This window comes from Orbicella faveolata, unplaced genomic scaffold (assembly GCF_042242905.1).
Source record: "Orbicella faveolata isolate gen_17 unplaced genomic scaffold, um_ofav_v1 contig_46, whole genome shotgun sequence".
Classification (NCBI taxonomy): Eukaryota; Metazoa; Cnidaria; class Anthozoa; order Scleractinia; family Merulinidae; genus Orbicella; species Orbicella faveolata.
In genome coordinates, this window is record NW_028301576.1 from 15,366,749 (window position 1) to 15,385,990 (window position 19,242).

At 40.9% G+C, this 19,242-nt stretch overlaps 1 protein-coding gene across 1 annotated transcript; it reads right to left on the reverse strand.

The window, feature by feature from the left end:
• Positions 1-1,874: 1,874 nt before the first annotated feature.
• LOC110047468 (uncharacterized) lies at positions 1,875-18,519 on the reverse strand. Its single transcript, XM_089277634.1, has 13 exons — positions 18,076-18,519; positions 15,025-15,180; positions 13,549-13,675; positions 13,031-13,209; positions 12,359-12,549; positions 11,281-11,305; positions 10,395-10,775; positions 9,789-9,956; positions 8,600-8,876; positions 7,989-8,119; positions 6,801-7,044; positions 5,650-5,804; positions 1,875-5,146 (listed from the first exon to the last, which is right to left on the reverse strand). The coding sequence occupies exons 1-13, from the start codon at positions 18,218-18,220 to the stop codon at positions 5,139-5,141; spliced, it is 2,187 nt and encodes a 728-aa protein (XP_089133760.1). The 5' UTR covers positions 18,221-18,519; the 3' UTR covers positions 1,875-5,138.
• Positions 18,520-19,242: the final 723 nt, after the last annotated feature.

Below are 19,242 nucleotides of genomic sequence, written 5' to 3' on the forward strand. Positions count from 1 at the left end.
TTGTGGAAATCTCAACCAATTGCTTGTCGTCCTCTGAATGAGAGCGTAATTAAACATAGGCGACCGAAATTCAAAGCAAGTAACCATGAGCAACCACGCATTTTTGTGTGCGTGAAAGGTTATGTGATATACATTTTTTTTTCCTCGCACGGCACTGTTATTTGAGAGTTTTGGCAGGTACAAAAGATCGAGGCAAGCGATTAAGAGGAAGGCGTGGATTTTTTTCGGTATGTTTTAAGACACCCTGTTGTTGTTCACCGAGAAAACGAGAAACATTGCATAAGGGTGGAGTTTTCGAAGCAATCAATCCACAGTGAATAATGACTTTTCTAAGGGAATTGTTACACAGAGCAATTTCACTGTAATGAACACGAGCGAATTTTGCTTCCATGAGCAATAAATCTGTCAATCACGGTAACGTAAGTGCGAACCCGCCCAGTTTCAAAAACTTGCCAATTATTATTGTTATTTTAAAAATGCTACGACCACTTTGATGGTGTAGCCATGGGTTCACCTCTCGACCCTGTCTTCGCTTTGGTAGAGATATGTTGATGACTCATTCACATTGTTTGATAGGCATTCAGATTGTTTGATAGGCACTGCTAATGAGTTTTGCATCTGATTATATAAAGAGTAAACAGGATAGCACCAAATTCATCGTTCAATTTGAACAAGACAGTAAGGTTTCGTTTCGTCTTCGACATCCTTGTCATAGGCTACCCCGACAACATTTTCATCCGTTTACCGGAAGAGACAGAAGAAGACATTCACGGGCCACTACACTTAATGGGATATTCACACTTCACATGTGCAAAATCAGCTAAAATCAATCTAATCCGCACGGTCACCTGTCATTGCTTCCGAATTCGCTCATTACAAGGACAAAGAGACCATGACCATTTCGCCTCTTGTTATTACCATAATATTGTTGCGAAAGCTCAGCTGCTGCAGCATGGTCACCCTCAAAGTGTTGTCGCTTTCGACTTTAACGATGTTAACCCTGTTCCTAGTTCTGTTCCCAAAAACGATGTCACAATTCTGTTACCGTACCAAGGTCTTCGCAGCAACCAAATAACTAAACGTCTGAAATCTTGTGTCCATACAACTCTTAGCCTCTTCCAGCCAAGTTCCTCTCTATTTTACGTTACGTTCCCGGTTTTTCGCGCTGCGCCCCAACTAAATGAACGTCTGGAAGAGGCCACAACTGTTACTCTTTCGTAAAGCTCAAGAATATTCCAGAACACACGCCGTATCAATTTGAATTCTTAGCAAGCAATTAGTGTCTCTTGTCTTTACCTATTGTGACTCTAGAACTTCATTTCGACCTTTTCACAATAACTTTTGCAAGTAAAGCGAAATCTAACAAACGAGTTAATTAGTCACGTTTTGTCTTGAATTCTCCGCTGAAAACGTCGCCACGATGACAATACTAAATCATGGGATTTGTGGAGTAAAAGAAACCTCCCAGTTGAAGGAGAAATTGAAGGTCATGGATACTAAACGTGTTGCGGCTCGAGAGACTTTCTTATTAGGATTTTTCATTGTTTCAATCCAAACCGTAGCTTGGCGTGTTTAAACGTGCTAGTTGTTTCAAAGCTCCCTTAAAGTAATGATAGTTTTTCTTCAGACAATTTCCCTAATTTCTATTCTCTTGGTATTGTTCTTACTGTTGTTGTTGTTGTTGTAAGAGTATTTCAATAAAGCTTTTACCAAACCATCACTCCCCCTTTGGTTTACTTTGATTCCTTCTTTATGTTTTCAACCAATTATGGGCAGTTTTCGGAAATCTCGGGAGCATTGTAATAGGAGAACTTTGAGAACTTTGATGGGGGTCAGCTCGGCTCTCACTACTACAATGGATCGTTGGTTATAACTTCTTTATTTGTCTTCTCAGCACACTCAATGGGTTCGGCGTTCAACTGGTTCTGGCTTGGAAATTCTACTCGAGTTCTTTTATGGGGACCAGATACGAACTGTCAATCATCCATCAAAATGTCAGAAAATGTCAAGATTCGTAATCAATTCTTACGCAATGACTTGCGCAGTACGCTTTACACGAAGGTGTTACATCGGGAAGGTTCATCTCTGTGATTACGCAAACATTGTCAAAATCGTCCCTTTTTCCTAAATTTTCACTTACATACTTTAGCTATCTGGCCCCGATAAAACAACGCAAGCAATATAAAAATTACAAGGAATATTTTTACAGAATAACATAAACTAAAGTAACAAGATTGTACCAGAAAAGTCAAACTAAAAGTTATTGCGCACGCAATGTTCAAACAACAACTTGTACGAGATTTTGAAGAAGAAAGGGCGTTCCTTTGCTGCTCTAGCTTGTTCCGCCTACTCCATATTTTAATACTAAGTTGTTTACGATATTTCTGGTCGATGGTCCCGGTACAAACAAGGCATTAAAGAACAATTGCCTTTACAACTAACACCTTGTATACAATAACCTTATTCAACTTTGAATTACAAGACCCGGGGGGGGAACTCCGATATGAAATGGACGGGGATGCTCGTCGTCTCGCTTAGGGGTGTAAATTTCGGATTTTGGTCTCGCTTAGGGTGTTCTGGGCAAAATTTTATTATTTTTAGCCGTCAAGGTCTCGTTTAGGGTTGCACGCGAAGAAATAACAAAAAAGAAAGAATTTTGATTCTTTATATTTACTCGGTTCATATAAACAATAAACTACTTGTAGGCAAAAGTATTCGATGATAAGGTCTTTGCCATCATTAAAAGTCATTGTACTTTTTATTTGTCTGTATTATAAACTGGTCTCTTTTAGGGGTCTGTATAAGCTTCGGCCACGCCCAGATTGGTCTCTTTTAGGGGTTAAATTCAAAATTTCCGACGAGCATCCCCGTCCATATTATATGGGAGTCCCCCCCCCCCCCCCGGGTTACAAGATAATTATTACTTTTCAATAACAAGAGTTATTCCCAAGGAACAAGTTCGCTTTGGCTTCGCTTCGGGAAAAGCATAGCTTTACTTTCGAAAAACACTATCGCTAACAGCACTTCAAGTTCCTAGAGCAAGATACTAAAAAACTATTTGTCATAACTAATTAAATCGATCACGTACAAGGACACTTGGGAAATCAACTCATTGGTTGAACACAAAGACACTATTTACGTTTTCCGATGCGAAGCCAAAAACCCGTGAAATGAACAAAAGGACTTAAAGATGCCGAACGTATTTGGAAAATTAAAAATCACCCATCTAAGAACCTATTTCCATATTTTTCAAACCAGTACGTGTTTTTTTGCTGAGAACGTCAATTGAACGTCAATTGTATTGTTTAACAGCATGACTACCAATCCTTATGCAAGGGAATATATGAAAGATCTTATACTTAAACTGCGGAGATGAAGACATGATTGATCATCGCAGTTATACACACAACTTAAGCAGTTGTGAAATTAAAGCCCAAAAAAATTCAGGCCTGAACGGGATTAGAATCCATGACCTCTGCGGTCCTCTGCGATACCTACCAACTGAGCCATCAAGTCAACTGAGAGCTTGTCACGTTGTGAGTTTGTAATATACCCGTAGATGATAAAGAATGCAAGTGAATATATGAAACATCATATATTTGAACTGCGGAGAACGATATGAAGACATGATTGATCATCCCAGTTGTACACAACTGAAGCAAGCTTTCGGGCTTTAATTCCCAACTTGAGCCGAGGCTTTGGGGCTTCCGGGCTTTAATTTCACAACTGCTTAAGTTGTGTATAACTGCGATGATCAATTATGTCTTCATACCAATCTTCTTATTTCCGAAATGTAGTTCGTCTACGGAAACGACTTACGACCACGACCGAGCTCCTCTTCTAGCTTCCTCGCCAGTCCAAAAAGTACTTCACAAGGGTCGCGAGAAGAGAGAGGGTTTACGTGGTTTGTTTGAACTTAATTTATTGAAAGACACCTATCCGCAAATTTAGCAAGTTGCCGATCATTATTGGGCAGGGACAAAACTCTTACAGGATCAACTCGGACCGCTGATTGAAATAAGAATGGTAATTATTGTTTATACATGGATCAAACAGTCGCGGCCAATCTTTTTGAAATCAGCGATTGGAGTTAATCCGACCCGAGTTTCGATTCGGAATGGACGAGACTTATTACGCCGTGGCGTAGAGACATCATTTACGCGTGAATAAATAGAGCGAGTTCAGAACATGTTTTTCCAATCGTTTATTTTTATATTTTAGCCGTGTAAATGTATTAGGAAATTTCTATCCTTGGTCGATATCTTACTGACCAGCCTTTGTTCCTTGCGGCTGGATTTTAATTGTCGGACATTACTAGCGATAAATTTCCGTACATATCCTTATATTTTCCTATCTAACAGATTCCTGTTGCGATTCTGTATTACCGGAGTGGTGACATGCTCAAACTGATAACTCGAAAAAATATATATGTTCTGATTCTAGGAGTCGACTAGGCAGTTCATAAGCCCAACTGGCATGCCGGTCAGAGAGGTTTAAAGGTTTATTGCCTCATTGATATTACAGCGCACATATAAATACACTTAATTTCATGGTTTAACATATGATACGCGCGGACATCTTGCGAGTTGCGTGGTATTTTTCCGACATCGAAGGCCCTTCGGCGAAGGGACGAATTTGAAAAGGCCGGCTGTGCGTTAGTGCGGACGGAAAACATTTTGAAAACGGAGCTTTTCGAAAATGAGGGCATCACGATAATCATGTGATTTCCTTGCACGAGTTTTCCTCAAGCACAAATCCAAAATGACCGGTGATTATTGCGTTTTCAAATTTCTCTGGTGTAGTGTGGACGGAAAACATTTGATTCGTTTCCAGAGTGAAAACGCCGTTATCAAATTTCTCCAGCGTAGTGTGGCCGGGGCCTGACTGAAATCCTACCGGCCTTATATAGTCCCCGCCCCGATCGCTTTGCTCTCCGAATTCTTCTGTTTCGCGCTCGCCGAAATTTTTTTCCGACCTCGCCGGGAGCCTGTTCGCAGGCTAGTCTTATAAGGCAAGTTCGCAAGACTCTAGCTCATATTTTGTCCTAATATAGCAACATAGCGCAATAGTGGAATAATAAAGTAAATTATAGACATTCAATGGGCTTATTGCCATCCCCTTAAACTTTCTTGAATGAGTTATGAACCTGCAAAGTAAGACACAAAAAAAGAAGCTGTGTGAGTAATGCAAGTTGCCATGGAAATACCAAAGAGGGACATGTTCAAGTACTGCTTGTTAGCTTTTGAATGATCACACACCAGGGTAAGGTTTCATCCCCAGAAGTCTTAAAGTTGAAACCATCATTAAACCTGCAATGTCGTGTAGACGAAGGTCGTTCGAGGCTGTACATGTAGGGGAGGGGAAGGTGGGGGATGAAGGGTTACTCTCCACAGTGGAATTTAATATACAACACCAAGTAAATAACAAAAATATAAATAAACAAGTAGTAAATATAATTCTTTAATGGCAGAGCTCTAGCTAGAAGGGACACCTATTCATAAACATGTATAAATTGGCACTAAGGGATTTAATATAGGAAAAATTGATATTTAGGTGGACGTATAAACTGATGAGTGTCCCACTCTCCAAGAGCCATCGTAAGACAAAATGGTTCATAAACCAGGTCAGGGATAAGTTGTTTCAACTAACCTCCTCTCATTTTGCAGATAAAACTGAATTTTGTATCACAAGGGAAGTCATTCCACTGTCCGCTTCTTGCACTGTTCATGGCGCATTTTTCAGGGCTTCCTTCGCCGCCATTGTTGGGTTCACCACTGGACCAATTGAGATATTCAACGCTGCTCCTGATCAAGATTACAAGACAGGTCAGTATTTTGTAATCAGTTATATGACCAAGTAAATTACCACAGATAACTCAACACATTAAGAGAAATAAGCATGACACTTATAAAACCCTCTGACTTGTGAAGTCATCAATATGCGATCATCACAGAAATATCTAACCATAGTTTTTCTTTGCTTTTTATGCGGAAAGGTCTTCCCAGTTTCTAAGGGTAAAATATCTTTCAATCTAGTATCTAATCTCCTGAATCTTGTAGATATTGAACCAGACGTTTTTGAAGATCTCTAGATAAAAAAATCTACTTTTCAAAAGAACGTTGGTTTAGGTCAGTTGACGTCTTAACGTTCCTTTGTATGCTTTACTCGCTCAGCGAGTCTCGCTTACAATTCCCCAATCAAATAATGACTTATTAGAATTAATGCAATTTTTTGCAAAAGAAAATAAAAATAATATATTTTTGTTAACTTCTCTTATTTCTTGCACCTTGACCAGCTGAAGCTGCGTTATAAAATATAAATAATGCAAATATTCCAACTTCTGGCCATCCTAAGTGCCGGTCTTCTGCATGCATTTAACGTCACGGATTTCAAAACCGATAAACGTGAACTCAATGATCAATTTAAGATGATCAATTTAAGGTAGTTTGAGGCAACATCGTGCAATATCAGAAGGTGCGCCCGTTCCGCTGTATAAGTGTAACGCGATCAGTCTATGAGAGAGTGTACGTTTAGGTTCTCGAATGCAAGAACATAAATAACCTGATCGCTCACTACAGCTCTTAAAGCGCTAACGTAATCACGAGTTAAAAAGGACTCAGGGCGGACTTCCATTGTGATGAGCAGAACGTAACTAAACTTGTGATCCTAACCTTGCTCAGTCAATTAACATTTGAAGGCTTTTAAAGTGCCCGAAAAAAAGTGGTTTTGTCCCTTCAATTCCATTCTGAAATCTGTTCCATGGCATTTGTTGGACTTGTTCTGTTGTTTTGTTATCTTACCCGTCTGTCCACTGCCAATCGCGTTTCTTCTGGAACCCAATCCATACCGCGTTGCTTCCAATGATGCTTCTGATGAAGTTTTGCTCTTCTTTGCTCTTTATACTGACCAGGTGTGACTTCTCATCATTACAGAATTCCTCTGCTTCTTCCCACTTTAAGCGTTTATTGGGGAGAACAAGGTAACAATGTGGAACTCGGTTTACAAAGAAAGAGCGCCACTTTGGATAGCAGCCTGTAACAGGGGCTGAAAGAACAAAACGTGTGATTCAAACTTCGATAAGTTAGTAAGCGAGAAACCAATAAGCCAGGAAGCCAGTCGTTTAGGTAAGTAGGCAGGTAAGTAGAGGTAGGTAGAGAAGGTAATAAGAAGGGAGGTGGGGAAATTGTAATAATTTTTATACCTTGTCGCACCTTTTTAGTACGCTTCGGGGGCATATCAGGTGAGTTTGGTTGAGGCATGGCTCGTATTTTGACGAGAAAAGGTCGAGCCAAAATACCATGGCTCGATCAAACGAACTTGATATGCTCCCGAAGAACACACAAAGGGACGATTAGGTATTTTACCGCGTACCCGAGTTTGGCTAAGTGGTCATGATTTCGAAGTCATATCAGGTCAGTGACATGATATGACAGAATATCAGGAGAGTAGACACGGCTTCTGAGTGGCTTATTGCGAATCTGGGTGCAATAAAGTCATTTTTTTTCAATCAAAGCAACTGGCAAAATAATGCAATGAAACGATTGCAACTCAAACAACTCCTGAAACCAGTGGGAAGAGCGAATAAAACGCTCGTAGGTTAAATCGCAATTGTTTATGTTTTGCTCCTGATTGATGAGTAACACCTTTTTCTGACAAACTCAAGAGCTCGACAACGTTTGCGAAACTCATAGACTGTGTTCATATTTGGTGCCCTAGTACTGGTGCCCTTGCACCGGCACGAAATAGTATCACGTTCAGACATTGGTACTCTAAGTACCGAAGTACCATCAAGTGCCCGAGTACAAGGTCGAGGCCTTGTACTCTGTCACGGGCACTGTGCCAGAATTCTGGTGTGAATACTTGGAGAAAAGGTGTGTTCACATTAGTGTCCAGCGAGAATCGTACCCTGGCACAGTGCTCAGGCACCAAGTGTGAACACAGTCATAGAATGCCATTCCATAGAAAACCATACTCTAGGCTAAACTTACACACTGTTGGTTTGGGATACTCGTTAGCACACAGATAGTTGTTCTGCCAGAGTTTACGACGGCTGAAAGCGTCGTTTTGCCATTGTAAACATTGCAAGCCTTTAATGCGCCCGTTTGTCGACCATGTAAAGCTGTAAGGCAAACAGGAGAAGCAAGTCTCAGCAAACTCACCTGAACGTGTTTGAAAATCTGAAATAGCTGCGACCAGGTGGGAGTCTACGAGGCGGAGTTCTATTGAGTTTCCCTGGAACTGATCATACGAGCTAATTTCTAATAGTTTCTAAATACTGAGACATATTCATCTCATGAGATGATTTAATACTGGTCACCAATAGGAAATTGTGCTTGACATAGAGCAATCTCAACCACCCTCTTCCATTTTTATCAAATGTATTACTTAGTAGATGGCTGGTTTGCGAGAGGAAATGAACATGTGGTGCGAAGACCGATTTTAAATCTCGGTAAAGAAACTCATTATCCAGTTCTGCACCCCAGACTATCATCCACAGTAATGTTGTGGCAGTTAGACTGGAGTGCGATATCTCCTCTTTTAACACCGGGTTTCTCTCTCCCCACCCCACCCCCCCCCCCTTCCAACAGTATTTACTTACACGTATGGTGAGTCTTTTGGTACGCACAAATAATTATCGTGCCAGCCATTAGGTTGATATCGCCCACTTTGCTGCGTGATCCGTGTGCATCTCATACCAGATATATCTCCCCAGTCAGACCAACGGATGTCCACGTCTCTCTTGTTACTCGGCCAGCAGAGGCGCGCGCGGGCCCATGCGCTGTACTGATACCTCTCGTATATAAAGATGCATTTCTGTCGTTTGGGAGTGAAACTTATGAACTGAAATCTGAAATCGTGCGGCCATGAAGGAAATTCTGGGAAATAAAACAAAAAGTGACGTTAGAGAGGAAAACAATGCTCGATGCTTTGAACAACCGCACATGCAAATACGTGACTTGGAAAACGTTACTTGAAATCCTGCTTGAAATGATGTTGGGGCAATGGTATATTTTATGTAATGTAATGCGAACTTTAACCGCAATCTAGTGCGGCCCCCTGTGTTAGATCATTGAGCAATTTTTATAAGAGTGGCTATTAAGGGGATAGACGGAACGTCTAACCTCATGTTGCTGTAGAAGAATAGGGAGCTTTAGATTGAACTACGTGTACGAGATTGAGTACGGGTACGATTTTCGATTTTCAAACCAGTGACGTTTCCAGAGCCCTAGTTCTTCATGCTGGTTTTACGCAGAGAGGGTAGCTCATGGGATAAGATGGGTATGTGTTGTGATAGTGTGAAGGCTGCAAACTAGAATTGAAAAGTCGTTCTTGTACTCAATCTGGTACGCGTACTCAAATCTAAAGTCCCCTATTAATATCTATCCATTGACAACCAAAAAAGGCCATGACGTACCAGTTTCTCAAACTAATACGACAATATTTAATACGAGGCCACATCAGCCTTAGCTGGTTTTTATGTGTGTCCTCTCTCCTGGTCGAATTGGAATTTGGAGATGTTGGTTTTTGTGGAGGGAGGAAGCGCGGAGTACCCGTAGAAAAACCCTCGGAGCAGGGCGAGAAACAACAACTTTCAACACACATATGCCACCGGGCCAGAATCTAACCCGTGCCACATTGGTGGGAGCTGCGAGCTCTCACGACTGTGTCACCCCTACTCCCAACTTCCAACTGTGCTAAATTAATAATAAAACTCAGGGCTAATTAACGACCGAGGAGAATTTTTGGACAGCCCACTTTAAACAACAACAAAAAAAAAGCACCATTACCAGGACAGTTTTCTGTGTTACATGAAATGGTTTGGTAGTAGTTTCCCCTGCATTGAGCGCCACCATATTTGGGTTTGGGCGAGTCACATGATCGCGTACGCATTCGAAATCCACCTCCGCACTTCTCGGAACATGAACGCCATGAGGACCACCTCGACCAACCACCATCTATGACAGAAAAATTGCCAATGACTGCCAAACTGGAGTACAATGCACGTGTACTCTGATTGGCTAAAAAGAATACAATGTACTTGTGCTCTGATTGGCTAAAAAAGGGTACAATGGACGTTTGCTATGATTAGGTAAGGCACCTTTTTTGGACCAAGTAGTGAGCTCAGTAAGTTTAAATGAAACGTGAACACGTATTAATCTCGATAACCGATCGAAACTGCTCTAAGCCACGGTAACTACGGTTAGATCTTAAACTGTTTTTCCTTGGAAGTAAATAAAATGAGATTTCATATATTTAAAGAATTTATTGCATATTTAATTTTTCTCTTCTTTGTAAGCTTTGGTGAGCTTTTTCCTCCAGCTCTGATTTCTTACGTTCTTGCCTTGTTTTTGAGATACAGAGATAAGCTCTGAATCGAATAGAATTCAACTCACCGATCTTTTTGAACTTTGATGTTCCGCAGAGGAAGTATCCTCTTGTGTTTCTTGTTGTTCTTCTCACTTCCAGACATTCTTTCCCCGGTACCTGGCCAGAAACTGACCAGCTGAATTTCAACAAACTGTCGTGCGGCACACAGAGAAAGCTGTTTTCCCAGACTGCGGCAGCACGTTCATAAGGCATGCGCGTATTTATACAATGCTGTCCAACAATTGTCCCGTTGGGCGACCACGTGATGGTGAGCTTCTTCAAGGCGGGCTTATAGCATAAGTATTTTACACTCCACTCTGTGTCACGTGGCTGGTCTATAGCAACGCAGATGAGAGATGTGGACGTTTCGGATCTGAGAGAAAAATGATCTGGAAAAACTGGAATTTCTGCAAAAAAATTAATAATAATTAATGGTATACTAATTTGGTTAGTAGACATTTTTTAGCTTGGGTGCTCTGTTTTCCCGTTACAGACCACGTGATATTCTCTTCAGAATTGTTCTCTTATCCATCTAACATTGCTTATGACTATCACACGGTCTGAAGTGGGACAACAAACCCCGCAGGCTTAAAAGGTCCATTCTAACCTTTGTTGTTCTTCTTCTTTTGCAGTCTTTTGAGAAAGGGAAGTTCGCCCAATTATCTCTTTAGTTATTTTGATAAGGAGAATTGCCAAGGAGCAATTGCCTAGATGTAGAACTGAGCAGTGTTCTCTCAAGTAGCTATTAGAGGCATGTACAACTTACAGTAAGAATTTGTGAGAAACACCATCCAAGAGAAGCTGGATGAGAAAGCTAACCTCTGACTCGTGGATTACAGAAATTAAACAAGAACCAGGCAAACTAAAAGATTGATTCTGAACAAGTTAGGTAGTTAAAGAGGAATTGCATACCTGGGCAAGAATACAGGAGATTCATCTGGAAAGAAATTCAAAAATGAAACAAAAATAAGAGGTTTTTAATAAAGTAAAAACAAGAAAACAAATTTTTTCTTTTTAACTCTGTCCCTGTCATCTGTCAAAAACCTTTGAAAGGCATCATTCAATTCTAAATTTGCGTTTGAAGTGAGAGAACCAATTATTTTAAAAGACACAAAGTCACCGATAGAATAAAAGAGGTAAATGACGGCTACCCACATTCGTATTCAAATTCATACATTAGCACTAAAGACTACATAATTTAGCTATGTCAGCGGGTTCGTTTGTAGTCTAGATATAACAGTGTACGCTGTGTGGGTGTGACTGGACAGTGCAATTGGACAATGGGTGCCATTTTGCACGCGCTATTTTTTGGACAGGTGTACTCGGAGAGGTTCCTTTTCTTGTACAATTTGACCAAAAACTAAATCAAAAGTTGCTTATCAAAAGTTGTTTTATCCTCTTTTTTCAAATTAGTATTGTAAAGTGCAAAGGGCTATTAGTTGAGTGTGGTGCTCTATAAATGAATTTTAATTTGATTTAATTCAATTTAATTAATTGGCTTGTATCATCTGTTTTTTAATCTTAGAGCAGTTTTCAATAGCGAAGCGCGCGAGTGACGTCATAACTCAGACAAACTCAGACAAACAAAACGGAATGGTGGAAGATTTGACGCTTTTTCAAGCGCGTAAGCAAGTGTTCCTAAAGCAATTTTTAAAACGAAAATTTAGCGTTCATTTTCTTCCTATTTCTCAGTCTCTCAGAACACGCTTATGTTGTCTGACTCTCGCGGGGTTCCACTAATTTGCATTCCATTTTTAGACTTCGCGCGCTTCGTTATTGAGTGTCGAACGTAATCAAGCAACTTCTCTGGTCTTGGTTTTGGTTTTGCTATGGTTTGAGATTGGCTGAGTGTTTGGTTTGCTTTTACGACACTCAGTTGAAAACCGCTCGGCTCACAGTTAAACATTTCAGACTCCCAATGTACGGTCGTCCGATTTTATTAATTTCTTGCATGGTTAGTAATAGTAATTGAACCGAGTGAAGTACAGACCTCTTTTATGTCCAACTCGCTTGGCGAAAGGTTACCAAACCACTTAACTTTGGGGTCACGTGACACAATGGTTGGTTTACCATTTTTGGAGAAATGGTAGCGGCCATAATGCATGAGAGACTTGTAGTCGTACTGTGTACCAAAACTATGAAAGGCCCAAGGACTTTTCTTGCCAAATATCTTATGATTAGCTGTTAAGTAAATAGAAAACGGAGGTTAGTTCCTTACGCAGCTCGTGTGATTAGAGAGCTTAAGCAAACCACGACCGCAACGGCAACGAGAACGCCACCAAACAAAAGGTTTAATGAGCAGAACAATAGCCGAGCACGCGCGTTATAAATCTTTGTACATTTCTTTGCCGTCCTCTACACAACAACAACGTGAAATGACTAAGTCCTGCTTGGTTTGGAGAACGCGAACGACGTCGGCTAATTTTTCGGATTTTCATTTGGAATTGAACGCTGGCGTTACACATTTAGCTTGAGCAAGTTTTGAGACCAATGGGCGCACTGATGCACAGTTGCAAAATTCGAAGGTAAAATATAAACTCATTTTACCAGTCGTTGCCCTCGGGGTCGCCGTCGTCATTGCTTAAGCTCTCTGTTGAATGACGGAAATGACGCCAGCGAAATAAAGACTTTGGGGACTAACAGGCTAGCTAATCAGCGTTACCTGGAGCAATGTTTTGCCACTGTATGTCAACGTATTGATCTCTGTCTGGTCTGTTTTGTTCATGTGCAAATCCCAGAAGATGAGCGAGTTCGTGTGCTGCTATGGAAACTAGGCCACAGTTGTAACCCAGAGAAAGTGCAGATGGCCTGCTTCTCAGCGCTCCAATGTTGGAGTTACAGCTGTTAACAGAATGAAGGATACATTTAAGTAAAGAGTCAGACAAACAAAACGGCAAAACCTATCTGGGCTGCAATTAAATCTAGAGAAAGATAACTGGCATCGAGCGTGGAATAATAATATAATAAATTTAGTGTAATGTAAAGAAGAAGAAGAAGAAGAAGACGACGACGACGACGAAGAAGAAGAAGAAGAAGAAGAAGAAGTCAATTGAAAATTGTCCCGTGGGCCCTCAAACTTTTCAGCCCTAAAGAAGTTCAGGCTGCGCGGGCCTCTCCCCCAGATCCCCAGAATTCCTGTCAATAATATGCTATTTTGGCATATTTTGGTGTATTACTCACCCGCTAGACCCATAGTAGATGTACGCATAACGAGACTCTGTTGTCCGCTTTACAAACTTAACGCAGGTGTTGTTTTCCCAGATTTCCATCGCCTTGCGCAGTGCCTCCATGTGTCCCGAGCGGTTTACTGTAGAATAGAAAGTTTAAACATTATCAGTGTTATTAGGCAGAGAAAACAATGGTCCTTGAACCACATGCGATGCCCTCAATTTCACAAGTTTTCTCTAGTCAGCTGATAAAATAGAAAAAAGTTCTTATAAAACATGTCTGATGTGAAGTTTATATGAAATAATTCATATATGAACACGATGGATGAACTGGGACTGCACGCGAATTGCGGGCTGCACGTAAATTGTAGTCGGCGCGTAGATGCGTACTATTCTTCTCAGAATGGAAAAAGTAGACGTTTGCTTGTCTGAAAATCGAAATTAGTAACAAAAAGATCAGGAGAAACCAAAACCAATCGGCGTGTGGTAGTGAAGTCTTCTTTGCAGCCGTTATCTGAGACGTCACGCAACGAGAAGCGTTGCGTGATGACCTTAATAACTGCTGCGAAGGAGACTGCTGGTAATGTTTCCACGTCTACGTTTAGCGTTGGTTTTACGACGACACTCATTAGCAAAGTACTGTCAACTTATGCAGAAAACTCGAGCTATCTTGAGCGTGGAGTTGGTGTTGACTGCTATCAGACTGATATCAGACTGACTGCTATCAGAAAGAAGTCTATAGTTAATCAACTAATCTCCCCCCTCAACCCAGTGTAAATTTAAAAACAAGCCTGAAGGGTAGGAGAGAATCCCCATATAGGCGCCAAGACGAGCGGAAATGGCGTATTGGCTCTGTAATAGACTATTTCCGAGTTTCCTACTGCCTCCGTTTCGAAACGAGAACCATTCTTGTGAAAATGACTTTACTTTGCATGAAAATGAATCTGTAGGCGGAACTCGTTTTCATATCAATGGTTTCGCACGAAGACTTGTTTTGGCACAGAGGCAAAAGGCAGCTCGGCTTTTCATTCAGGTTTTGTAGAGACATAAAGGTTTAAGTCAAGTCGTGTAAGTCAAGTCATGTTTGTTGCTGGGTTCCCTGTATTGTTCATGTGTTTTTCCCGCCGTTTAGTCCCCGCGTTTAAGTCACGTGATTTTTTCGAGTGTGCATGTAACGGCGAACGTCGGCAAACGTTGTAGTTGTGTATGCGATTCACTCGAAGTAACGACGGATAAGACGGATAAAGACGCGGACGATTGATGGAATTATGTACAAGCAAACAGGAGTGTCTTATTGGAGTGTTAGTCGAATTAAAGTCAGTGAACGAGAGTGAATCTTGCCTATTGAAACCGAGGGAATTGGAAATTGGCCCTTACAATGTTAGCCAGCGAAAGATAAAATAATAATAATAATAATAATGATAATAATAATGATAAAATAATAAAATAAAATGATTTCAGTGGTTTAGAGATGTATCGCCATACATACTTATGCTAGCATGCAGAACGTATGGTACAACGCCTCCAGGCCACAGTCTGGTCGTCATGCGCAGGGCATTGGAGAATTCACCGCTGGCCGCATCAGACTCCAAAGGTGGAAGACGAATATCATTTTCGAAAATGGCGACGTCTTCAGCAGATGAATCTGAGGAGAGAGATTCACAAAACAAATCATGAATTTGGATTTTTTAGGGGAAACTTATAAAACGCGGATTTTTATACAGTTTGATGTACATAATTAGAGTCGAATGCCCTTGAATTGGACTGGAATGTTCTGTAAACATTCTAAGTCAAAATAAACTAATTACATTTCAACAAGCTTTCCAAGGCTAGTGTCCTGCTATTTGGACACAACCAAACCAGGGTGGAAGAATGCACGGGAGTCTGCATGCGAGCCAAGTGGCCCATCAGGCCGCAGCTTATCCCGGTTTCTGTAGCATGAAGCGACTAGGAGTATTTCTACTCCCCCCTGGATGGGATGCTAGTCCATCGGGGGGTCACCCCCAACAGTCCCTGGCCAGGGCACAAACCCGGGCCGCTCGATCCGGAGAAGAGCGCACTAACCATGAGGCCAGCGTGCTGGCGAGCAGATTAGTTATCCGTGGAACATTTATCAACAACATTTATCAAATTTCGAAATGCAAAACACACGTTTTCCGTCTCAAGTTTTCTTTCATATTATGCTCGTCAACAGAACAGTAATGATTACTAATTAGATACGAAAGAAGATCATTGTTTTAGAAATAAATGAACAACCACTTTCAGTTTGTAAAAAAAAAAAGGATTGGTTTATAAAAGATACGAATGTTCTCTCCGGCAAACTTATGTTCTTCTTTATCCTCGTCAACAAAAAAGTCGCATTAATAAGATTGTTGAAGCTAAATTGGTCATTTTGCTTGTAATTAACTATAAGCAGTTTAAGTTGATGTAATAAGATTGTCAAAGTTAAAAATTGTTAATTATGTTTGTAATAAGCTATGCGTAAATAGGACGATCTAATAAGTTTTTGTTTTGTTCAGCTCTTGTTGAAAGGTTTTTTTTTTGAAGACGCAATGTTCTTTGTGCAGATGAAAGGTTTCAAAACGTCAATCAATCTCCGGACAAGGTTTCCTTGTGGAGCCCTACACTGGACGAAGTTTTGTTATTTGAGGAGTTTTCCCCTCCAGAGGTTTTCTTTTTTTAAATCTTGTATAGAGAAAAGTTGTCGAGGCTGAAAATTCTGCACGCGTGTAGCTAGCAAAAGCTGCCGGAAATTTGACTCTAGCACAGAATGCATGAAGGAACGTGAATCCACTTCTCCTGCAGTGAAGAGTGAAAACGCTTTCTGTCGACACGAATTGTTTCCATCAACAATGAGAGGAGAGGAACAAGTATCCTAACGACTATGATGCTGATTGTGAGCGGCTAGAGTACTCTTGATGCGGATCACGTACTTAAATACGCTACATCATGGTTTGTGTATCTTGAAAAGTTTAGCATGAATTTTTCACGTTCGCCGTTTGTAATCCGTGTCAATCTTTTCCATCCTTAGCCATCCTTGTTCCTTTACGGTTTATTATTATCTCTTTGTTGTTTTTGCTGTCTTAGTTGACTACTATCCCGGGGGAGGTGCTTTGGGAATTTCTGGGGGGGGGGGATGTGCCGCTTGGACCCTGGAACCCTTAGCCTATACCAGAGCTAGTTCAGCTGAATTTTGCTACCCTAGACTAGAGTACACTACCCAAATCCCCCCATCTATCGACACTGTTGATGCTGATTTGCGTAAATTTAAACTTGCTTATTTGATTTTTTTATATTTTTGAGTGGCAATTCCTGGTTTCCTTAGTCTAGATAAAATCTTCAACCAACTAGTCAATTTTGTGAAAAATGATACCCTATTCTAGACCCAAACGCTCTGATTTATATGCCCTATCCTAGAGTAAACTGCTTGAAAACCATACCCTTCACAGCGGCACATACCTATATAGCCCATATATGGCAGTGCCCCCCCCCCCGACTACTATTTTGTACGTGGCAAAAATAACTCAAAATGTCGTGACTGGGCTCCTTTAAATCTTACCTTTTAAGGGTAATGTAGACCTTTATGGGTCAAATATTGCAAAAATTGAACCATTAAACGATTTTGATGGAAAGCCGTTCAGCACAGCGGATGATCCTTCAGATATCCGCCCGTGCTGAAACACGGATCTGATCTCTTCTTTGATTGTCAGTTAAAGAACAATTAACAATCGCTTATCTAAGAAATCGAAAACACGTCTTCTAAACATTTATGATTCGACTCAATTTTTGATGAAGTGTTTTTTGGGAATTGGGTAGTTACGAGAGCAAGCAGGTCAGGAATTAATTAATCCTTGTTATTTTCAAAATGTTTCCTGTCCCTCCGCTCTATCAAGATTTGACGGGAAAGTGTCGTATCTAATTTGACCAAAAGTGATCTAGTCGACTTTTATCATATTATCGCGATGTTATGCCCCGTCCGTTCATGAGAATATCTGCCTATGTACTGGAACGTTGAGTAACTTGGTTTAGTCTCTTTAGGTCTGTAAGCATGGCTACTGGGATGAATGCGTGTTATGCCCAGCTTCGCTGCTTAAAATTCTCGAGAAGTCTGTCTGTGCTCACGCGTAATATTCCAAGTGTTTCAAGTACATAGTCTGTACATCCTAGTGATGATCAACACGACGCAGCACCGTCCCTTAGTGGTTACACTACTTATCCCCTCACCCTCTGGCTTCGACACGACTCAGTCTTAGCTTATTGAGTAAGCAAAGGTTATTTGATTAATTGGTTTGGTGTCCAACTTGCGAGCAAAGCGTTTCGTCCTTGGACATTTGATAACCTACAGGAGTAAACTGGCAGTTACGAAAATAATCTTTGCGTAATTATGCAACCTCTTGCCCTGGACCTCTTGGGAATGTATCCGAAAACGTTTCATGATTTGCGACAGAATTTTCTGCCCGTATACAGAGTCTCTGTAAAAAGATCTAAAGTCTCAGCAATACAAAGCAACAAAGAAAGTAATTACAAATGACAAACCCACCAGAGTTTCTGTTGACTCGTTCTATCTGATCCATTGCAACGAGACCGTCATCACTGCTTTTGCAAATCCCGGCATCAAATGCCAAGAGAATGGCAGCGATATAGAGACAACGGGAGATCAAGAGACTTGTGTAGATGCTTTCCATTTCGGACTAGGACTTAGACTTCTCAAGCTTGTGGGTGTCTCAAAATATAAAGGACAGAGACGGCTGACGGCAGGAAGCGTGCTAAACGTTTCCAGCCGGAAACAATTGATCTAAGTCCAAGGTATTATCAAGTTAACACTGATGAAAAGATTAAGTTTACACGGTACCCCGCGAAATCGGATCTGCGTCGACTGGGCTTTTCGTTTACAGGGATGTCTCGGTTAGTTAGACCTGCAAAATGGCAATGAACGTTTGCCTCGCAGATTACACGCACAGGGGCGATCAACGAGTCATAAGGAGGGAAAAGGTTTGCAGCAAAAGCTGAGCGATTTTACCGAATTGCGAACCATGTTGAACCAGTTCCACGTTGCTGACAGTAAGTTATTCTAGCAGCGTGGGTGTAAGTATCGAGGGGAAACGAGCCCTTAGAAAAGGTCAGACTGATAGTTGTGACGTGGGGAAAACTTTCTACGTGCCAAATTTGTGTTTCGTTTATCTAGCGATCGCTGCAGACGTTCGGAAATAACGAAACTTTGTATAGGAGGACAGTTTCGTAAGGTCATTACGTAACGATGATGTAATTGTAACACGTCTACGCCTAGATAATGTTTTCTCAAAGGTATGCAATAATGGTCTCACTTTTAGCACCGATGACAATGATTTATTCATCGGTTGTCTTTTGCGTTCTCATGAGGAATTTAAGAGTTTGGCTATGAGTGTTATAATACTCGATCTTTACCTGAAACACTGTGAAAACCTTACGGAAGAAAACTAAATTCTGTCAGTAAAGTCAGACAATGAAAAAGAAACTGGAATTTCTGTGCAGATTGAGTAATACATTAAAAGGGTAAACTGTAACAAGTGCAAGGAAGAGCTGCATTGAAAAGAGGCCTAGCATTATATTTTATGTCGGATCATCCATCATCAAGTCCACGAAGTCCAATTTGGCAGACGCCAAAACGTTCCCTAAATTCTCGTCCATTCACACTGATCACAACCAGAGCAAGGCTCCTCTTTGTATT